The sequence below is a fragment of the Rhagoletis zephyria genome, unplaced genomic scaffold (assembly GCF_001687245.7).
Source record: "Rhagoletis zephyria isolate East Lansing unplaced genomic scaffold, Rhagoletis_zephyria_1.1 Rzeph_scaffold_00569, whole genome shotgun sequence".
Lineage (NCBI taxonomy): Eukaryota > Metazoa > Arthropoda > Insecta > Diptera > Tephritidae > Rhagoletis > Rhagoletis zephyria.
Genome location: NW_016157653.1, coordinates 14,351 through 23,244, shown reverse-complemented (window position 1 = coordinate 23,244; position 8,894 = coordinate 14,351). Strand labels below are relative to the sequence as shown.

General features: G+C 42.1%; 1 protein-coding gene across 1 annotated transcript; it reads left to right on the top strand.

Moving 5' to 3' along the window:
• Positions 1-1,905: 1,905 nt before the first annotated feature.
• LOC108360428 (uncharacterized) lies at positions 1,906-5,285 on the top strand. Its single transcript, XM_017612701.1, has 3 exons — positions 1,906-2,480; positions 2,549-3,712; positions 3,977-5,285. Exons 1-3 carry the CDS (start codon positions 1,906-1,908, stop codon positions 5,283-5,285), a joined length of 3,048 nt encoding a protein of 1,015 aa, XP_017468190.1.
• The last annotated feature ends 3,609 nt before the right edge of the window (positions 5,286-8,894 follow it).

The following is an 8,894-nucleotide window of genomic DNA, read 5'->3' as shown; positions in this document are numbered from 1 at the left end:
GAAAGCATATTAAGAGCATAAATTCGTCCGTGGCATTGATACAATCGTCCTTCATTTGACTTTACGAAATTTCGAGACTTATAACGTCCTTCAATCGACCTTTGCAAGTGCTATATATCGGAACTGTGTCCTACGAACGACTCGGGAAAGGCAAAATGGAAAATGTCGAACTCCGTTAAAACTCGCGATTCAGCTCTCAATGCAATCAAACGCTATATGGTTAAGAGCACTGACGAGGCATTCACAACGGATGCAGAAAGTGTAAAAAGTTATATGCAACTGCTTAGCGAACAGTGGGCTCGATTCAATAGTGCTCAAGATGCGGTCGAAGTTTCGTGTGGAAGTGACAACACTGAAGTTGAAGAAAATGTGCGTATACAAGCCGAGGCGTGGTTTTCTACGGCGTTGGCTAATTTTAACCGTGTACAGAAGTGTCGGGCAGACTCACAGCATCCGTCCGCGCCAACAACTGTGTCGGCAGGCATGCGGCTCCCTAAAATGGAGCTGCCCACATTCTCTGGCGACTCCACAGAATGGATCGGTTTCTCTGACGCTTTTTCCTCGATAGTTGACTGTAACGCCGCATTGTCAAATGTACAAAAGCTTCACTATCTGCGAATTTGTTTAAAGGGTGACGCGTTGAAAATAATAAGTGGCTTTAAAATATGCGATGCCAATTACGAAGAAGCATGGGACTTATTAAAATCGCGTTATAAAGTCATGCGTGTGATTGTTGAGGGGCATCTCAGAGCTATGGCCGATGTTAAGAGTGCGGCTAGTGATACTGCTGACGCAATTAAAAGAGTGCTTGACGAGTTTCAGCAGCACATACGTGAACTTAAGGCTTTAGGTCGTCCAGTACAGTTTTGGGACGATTGGCTTGTACATGAAGTTGTGAGCAAACTAGCATTCCAGACGCGAAAGTAGTGAGAGCTATCACTCGTGAGTGATGAGCCCCCAACGTTCGAACAATTGTCCACATTTTTAGAAGTCAGGTGTCGATCTCTGGCTATGCTTTCTTCGTCAGCTACAGCAGTACCTCCGAAAGGCAAAACGTCTTCAGAGAGCAAATCGACAAGACTTTTTCATGCAGTGCAAACCCAAAATAGCTCGAGTTGTACATATTGTAAAGGGCCGCATAAAATATATAGTTGTGAGCAGTTTCGTGATTTAGACGCAAACGGTAAATCAAAATTAGTTAGAGACTCGCGCGTGTGTACGAACTGCCTCAGCTCAGGCCATTACAAAGCGAAATGCAATAGCGCGTCCGCATGCAGGGTTTGCCATCAACTCCGTCACACGTTGCTACACAATACCGCTTCTACAACCAAGGTCACAACAACAGCTGATTTAGTCAACAACGTATCTGCTGCTATGCCGTCCTCCCTAACCGCAAACACCGTACCGCAACCAAACGCAACTGCTTCTCCTGTTGGTGATCCTTCCGCATACATTGCTCCCACATGCATTTCATCGTGTATGAATTCCAATTTAAACCCACCGAAACCAAAAGAAAGAACGGTACTATTGGCAACCGCCTTCGTCAAAGTACGCGATTGTTCCGGTAACTGGCAACCCGCTCGCTTGTTGTTCGATTCTGGCTCGCATGCCTCCTTCATAACCGAGGCGCTAGTTCAATGTTTGGGTCTACCACGAAAGGCGTCTGCAGTTTTCATCACTGGAATTGGGTCGTCGCAAGGAGGTCGTTCAAGAGGTGACGTACTACTTTCCCTGTCATCTTTTTGTTCAGGTCAATATTACAATGTCAACGCATTGATTTTACCAAAAATCGCGAGCGAATTGCCAACACAGTTGTTAGCAGTTTCAGCTTGGCCGCATGTGCAAGGCTTGTTCCTTGCCGATCCGCAATTCACGAGGCCTAGGCGTATCGACATCTTGATAGGTATGGATGCCATGGATCAGCTTCTTTGCGCTGAGTTCCGTAAAAGTCCACCTGGTACGCCGATGGCTCAACGTACAGTTTTCGGTTGGACGCTGTTTGGCAGCGTTGACGGAATCGAAACTGCTCCGTCTCGTCTGCAGTCGCTGTATTGCGACGTACAGCTGGATAGAGCGCTTACCCGATTGTGGGAGCTGGAAGAAGCACCACAAAAGACCCATCTCACTGACGACGAGCGTTATTGTGAAGACTTTTTCGAAGCAACGCACCGCAGAGCACCGGACGGTCGATTTGTAGTGGAGCTGCCACTAAAATCTGACGTTCCCTTGGGAGATTCACGAAATAATGCTGTTCGAAACCTACTAAGACTTGAGAGAAGATTTTCACGAGACGAAAACTTACGCCTGCGCTACAATGAGTTTATGCAGGAACTCATCGAGATGAAACATATGGAGCTTGCACCAGAATCATCAAACCAGACGTTTTATATGCCGCACCATCCTGTAGTAAAGAAGTCCAGCCTCACGACTAAGCTGAGGGTTGTGTTCAACGCATCCGCTAAATCCGCCACCGGAAACTCGTTAAATGACGCCTTATTTGTAGGTCCCCAATTGCAGCAAATTTGTTTTCGATTTTAACGCGCTTCAGAACGCATCGTTACGCAGTAACTGCGGACATTGCAAAAATGTACCGCCAAGTCTGCGTATCGCTGAAACATGTAGACTCACAACGAATTATCTGGCGTCGTGATCCCTCTTTGCCAATACAGGATTATCGCATGTTACGTGTGACTTACGGTGTGGCAGCCGCGTCCCACCTTGCAGTCAAATCGCTACAAGAAACCGCAAAATGTTCGTCGAACGTTTCTGAGAAAGCTGCCTTCGTCATTCTCAACGACTTTTACATGGACGACCTCCTCACTGGTACAGCTTCCAAAGCAGAGTTGATACTTTTGCAAAAAAACGTATCCGGAATACTCCAGCAAGGTGGCTTTGAACTCCGAAAGTGGGCGTCGAGCTGTGCCGAGTTTAGCGAATATATTTCGAACGCGTCGAAGACTATATCGCACTATCTGGTCGAGGGTAAAGATGTTCACGCTTTGGGATTAATGTGGAACACCGAGGACGATTTCTTGACGTTCACAATTAGCATGAAAAAACCGCCCGCGGCCTTAACGAAAATAACTTTTTTATCGGACGCCAGCACGCTTTTCGACCCGCTGGGACTGCTTGCTCCAGCGACGATAAGATCGAAGATGTGGTTTCAGGAGATTTGGCGCAATAACGTTGGTTGGGACGACCTTATTCCCGACTCCATTGCAACAAAATGGTTGGAGCATCGATCGGAGCTGAAGCTAATTTCAAATTTAAAGATTTGTCGCTGGCTTGGTCTAGGAACGACGGGTTCATCAAAAACCAAGGTAGCGCCGCTCAAAACAACAACATTGCCGCGACGAGAGCTGTGCGCTGCGCATCTAGCCGCCAAACTAGTACGAAGCGTTCTACACAGTTGGGGTAATCCCCGCTATCCGCTGTATGCATGGACAGACTCCACCATCACGTTGGCGTGGCAACAAGATCACCCTAGCAGATGGATTACCTTCGTCGCCAACCGTGTTGCTGACGTTCAAGAAATCCTGCCTCCAGAGTGCTGGAACCATGTTCGCTCAGAGATGAATCCAGCAGATTGTGCCTCGAGAGGTGTAACCCCGTCCGAGCTACTGCGTCAACAGCTTTGGTGGACTGGTCCTGAATTTCTGAAGGGTCCAGACCAGTTCTGGAAGAAACCGTCACCAAAACATCACACAACCGAGTTGGGTATTCGAAGCAAGGTTGCTGCTCACATCACGACTTCCAGCGGGCATTGGTCAATAATGACGAGGTTTTCGTCGTACTCAAAGCTGCGCCGCATCATCGCTTACGTTTTGAGGTTTTTCGTCAACGCTCGGGCGAGTGCTTGACTCAATGCTGCTAAGCTATTTGGTCCTCCTAGTTGTAAGGAGATATCCGAAGCTGAGCTGCATCTGATCAGGTATACGCAAACATTCTATTTTCCTAACAAAATTTCTCTTTGTAGCTCAAAAAGGCCGATTCCGCTTCGTAGCAGTCTTTTGCGTTTGCAACCATATCTGGACGAAAAAGGCGTCTTGCGCGTTGGAGGAAGACTGAAGAATGCTGAAGTAACCCCTGACGTGAAACACCCCATCGTCTTGCCAAAGAATTATCCGCTTGCGAAGATGATTATCTGTGAGATACACGAGTTTACACTACACGCTGGGCCCCGCATCATGCAGACAGTCTTGCAACACCGATATTGGGTTATTGGCGCCCGCAGCTTAATCCGCAGCATTTACCACAAATGCGTGAAATTCACCTTGTTTAACCGCAATCTCGCCACACAGTCTATGGGAGACTTGCCTGCAGCTCGAATTACGTATGCACGCTGTTTTACACGCACCGCTGTCGATTTCGCTGGGCCCTACAAGTATAAATTCACCCATGGAAGAGGGGCGAAGGCTACAAAAGGCTACATTTGCTCATTTGTCTGCATGTGCACTGGCGCGATGCATTTAGAATTTGTTGGAGACCTGTCAACGCTAGGGTTTCTTAATGCCTTCAAGAGGTTCATAAATCGCAGAGGTTATTGCAAGCTTATGACGTCCGACAATGGCACAAATTTTGTTGGTGCCGAGAAGGAGTTGCGGAGTGCGTTTCAAAAGTGCATGGCCGATACCAGACTACGCTCATTTTTCGCGGACTCCAAAATCGAGTGGCGTTTCAATCCCCCGTCTGCGCCTCACATGGGAGGTTACTGCGAAACTGGTATCAAGCGAACAAAGTATCATCTTAAACGCGTACTGGGCGAAACTCTTCTGTCTTATGGAGCGTTCAACACGCTGCTGACAGAAGTGGAAGCTTGCGTAAACTCCCCCCCGCTCTGTGACAACTCTACATCTGTTGATGACCTAGAAGCTCTAACTCCCGGTCATTTCCTTGTCGGTGAACCGCTGAAATCACTCCCAGAACCTGAGGGCCAAGGGTTCTGTGGCAGTCTTCGTCAGCAATGGGATGCGATCTCTGCCATAAGACAGCATTTCTGGCGACGATGGCGAGACGAGTACCTTGTCAGTTTACAGCGTCGCTCAAAGTGGTTTCGTTCCTCACGCAACGTCGAAGAAGACGATGTGGTCGCAATTTTCAACGAGCCTACTCCGCCGACAAAGTGGAAGATGGCGAGAGTTATAAAATGCCACCCCGGTACAGATGGACTCGTACGAGTGGTCACTTTGCAGACGCCAAATGGCGAATTGGTTAGACCGATCGTGAAGCTTTGTGTTCTGCCGACGAAAGGCGACTTGTTCTGCGAAGAAGATCCAGAGACGTGAAGTATGCACATTGGCATTAAGTCATACCTTTTAGTATTTTTGCATTGTTAATTAATTTGCCTAATTTTCCACACTGTAATTGTAGTTCAAATGTTGAACTTATCATGGTTAGTTCAAGGGCGGCGGCATGTTGGGTTCAGTTACGCTAATTGTAAGGTTTTGGTATGATTATTACAACAAAAGGGTTAATGCACAAGTCTACACAAACGTAGCGATTGTAATTTGACATTCCTCTTTTTGCTTTGTTCGTAACACTTAACTATAACTAGTTTATAAGAACTTATTAAACTCTCGTCTAGGAGAATTCGTTTAGTACTCGACCCGCTTACACGTTCGCCGCCGCTCAGTAACTTTTCGCTAGTTGTACCCGCATTTTTTATATTAGTGAAAACCCGCGCCTGAATAATTAGATACATTAGTTTAAGTAAACTAAATAAAAGGAACTGAATTCCGAGATACTCCGCGTTTTATTTGGACATTTATTTGGAAGGGAATCCGCCGCATCACAAGTTAAGCTCAAACCTAAATGTTTTTGGGATAGAACACTTTTTTATTTGGTGCTAAGCAAGAGATATTTAGGAACATAAAACATCATTTCATTTGTACTAAAATGCACTCTTTTGCTCTCAATGCATAAGAACTTATATGATAGGTATGTATGTATGTATAAATAAGACTTGCGATATTTGCATTTGGCATTTGTATTTTTTTATTTAATGTTTATTATTATTTTTTTATTAAAGTCTACCAGATCCAACAAACACCATATAGGTAAATTCAGATTTCAAACTTTGTCCAAAAATTAGAAAAATTCTACTTATTTTCACCAAAATTTCAAACCTTTTAATCAGAATTTTGGTATGCAGTTTTGTAGACCATTCAATTCTAGTATAACGAAGTGCAAGTTTCAAGCTGCTATAACATCCCGTGAATTTTCGGCAATTTTTTTTTTGCTGGCAGTGTTCTCCATATAAACGAAAATTGTCGACCATACTTTTGTATGAAAAAAACGTGAAACACCTTCAACCAAAAAAATGCATTTTTGTGAGCTCTCTGCAAATGTTTTTGTCGCTGCACCTTAGGGTTGCTAGATTTGTTATGCGGGAAATCAGTACGTTAGACTTTTTCGTGCTAAAAAAATCAAGACTTTTCAGTACACAATATTTTGGTATATAGTTAAAATATAGTTCATAAAAAATAAAATGTTATTCATTTTAACATGAGTGTACACACCATTGTACACTAGGGTGGTCCAAAAATGCATGTGAAAAAGTAAAGTCGGAATTTTTATGCTCTCACCCCCTAGGATTGTTCTATACCGAAAAAAGTATACCCTTGTTTTTTATTTTGAAATCAAAAAATATTTAGAGGTCGCTCAAAACGCCCAAAGATTTCCATGTATTTTATATGGGAGAAAACAACTTACAACTTCGTAGAAATTGTATACAATCCTTAAAAATCTATATTTTTATATCGGAAAACTCTGTTTATCTGCAGGAGATACCTAATAATAATACCCAATTGTTTATTTAGCCATTTTTTTATCGCAACTATAATTTATAGGTCCGCCAAACACCCACAAAAACCCCGAAAAATGCATTGGGAGGATCAACAAAAAATCGTTAGACTTAAAAAATGGTTAAATAAACAATTATTGAAAGTCTCCTGAAGACAACTAGAGTTTTTCGATCGAAAAATATTGATTTTCAAGAATTATATATCATTTCTACGAAAAGTTGTTTTTTTTTTATATTAAAATACATGGAAAACTTTGAACGCTTTGAGCGACCTCTAAATATTTTTTGATTTCAAAATAAAAAATAGGGGTATACTTTTTTCGATATAGATATAGGGGGTGAGAGCATTACAATTCCGAATTCACTGTTTTTGGACCACCCTATTGTACACAGTAGCCAATAAATTATTTTATATTTATGACATTTTTGAATAGCAATAATGAGATCATTTCCGTTTTCAATGTTTAAATAGTCCAAGAATTCTATGCATTTAATTTTAAAGTTACTTTTAATTTGAAGTTCAGTTTCAAAAATTTTAATTAGAAGCCGGTTTCTCCCTTTGCGCAAGGAAGCAAACCTTATACTTAAGATCCTCTCAGTTGCTTCGTTTGAGTGTGGTATTGAAAAAAAAACTAAATATTTCTTCAAACTGTTTAAAAGTACCACTTTTTAAGGATTTCCTCTGTGTTTCCTCGTGGAAAGTCTAAGAATGTGCTAAAAAGAGTAAATAACTCTATGTCTTGTATCCAAAACACTTTTACAATGTCAGGAAATTGAGAAGAAAGAATTTTAAAGCTGAATTTACATGAGGCGAATTTTTAGGCGATTCAACATTGCTCAAGAAAAATCGCTCGTGTAAATGGTGATTCAAAAATCGCTTGCCTCAAAGTAGACAGAAAGTCAACTTTTGCAGGCGATTAGCGCCTCCCAAAAAATCGTCTCATCTAAAGGCAGCTTAAGTTATAGACCAAAGCCATTCGAATATTCAAATTTACTGTTATTAAACTGAAAGATATTTTCGAGATAACTAACAACACTCGACAAAAAAACATCAGCCTTCTTTATAAATAATTTAAGCTGTCATATTATCGCAACTGGTACGTAACGACCCAGCGATATGCCCATAAAACTATTGCTATTTGTGTTGTGTTAATTTCTTGGGCATATCAAACATTATCTAAAACATGTCAACTATAGTTAAATAATTTTTTTCTTACTTTTTACAGTACAATTTAAGGAAGTTCCAACGTTATGTAAAAACCTTAAGACAATCCTAAAATATTTTGTTTGAATTGAATTTCAGTACATATCAGTACACATTTTGAAAAATCAGGACATTAGCGTACTGATTGAAGAAATTAATAAAATCAGTACAAGAGTTGAAAAATCAGTAGTGTACTGATAAAATCAGTACGTCTGGCAACCGTACTTCACCTGAACATATGAAAGGAAATTCCAAATAATCGGCAAAGAATCGGCAAAAAAAGGCCGATGCCGATGCTCAATTTTGTGACGATACTAGCCGATACCGATTAATGGGTCGGACTCTACTTATATGAATTTTGTTCTTGAGCTGGTAAGGATGTCATGGTCTAAGGAAGGCTGCAAGGCTCACTATCCAGGTCTGTAAATCGAATCTTGGTGGATTTGTTGGTCAATTAATTGTGCAAGATACAACATGATCTGACAAAAAGATCACACGTTTTGAGTGATACCTCCATTGGACGATGAAATACTCTGAACCGCGATGCAAGTCTTCCAAATGCCATTTCAACAGTCATTCGGGCTCTACTCAATCTGTAGTTGAATATTTCATCTGAAGTACTGAGGTTACCAGTGTTTAAAAAACTTAAGTCGAAGTAGCAAAAGTAATAAAATTTTCGCTTCTCACTGCTTCGACTTATTGTAACTGTTCAAAATTTACTTATTGCTTGTGCTTACGCTTATGAGACAAGACGACAGTCGCAGTCGAAGCTCAAGCAAAAACTGATTGCCGACAAAATGCGCAGAGCTGCTGGCAGTCGTTGGTTTAACAGTCGCAGTCGAAGTTCAAGCAAAAACTGATTGCCGACAAAATGCGCAGAGCTGCTGG

Excerpts from the sequence above, each read along its gene's own strand:
- LOC108360428 (XM_017612701.1), top strand. The coding sequence starts at position 1,906 with ATGGATGCCATGGATCAGCTTCTTTGCGCTGAGTTCCGTAAAAGTCCA. Across the intron at positions 2,481-2,548 it reads AAATCCGCCACCGGAAACTC|AACGCATCGTTACGCAGTAA; the intron begins GTTAAATGACGC and ends AACGCGCTTCAG. Across the intron at positions 3,713-3,976 it reads CCAAAACATCACACAACCGA|CTCAAAAAGGCCGATTCCGC; the intron begins GTTGGGTATTCG and ends TTCTCTTTGTAG.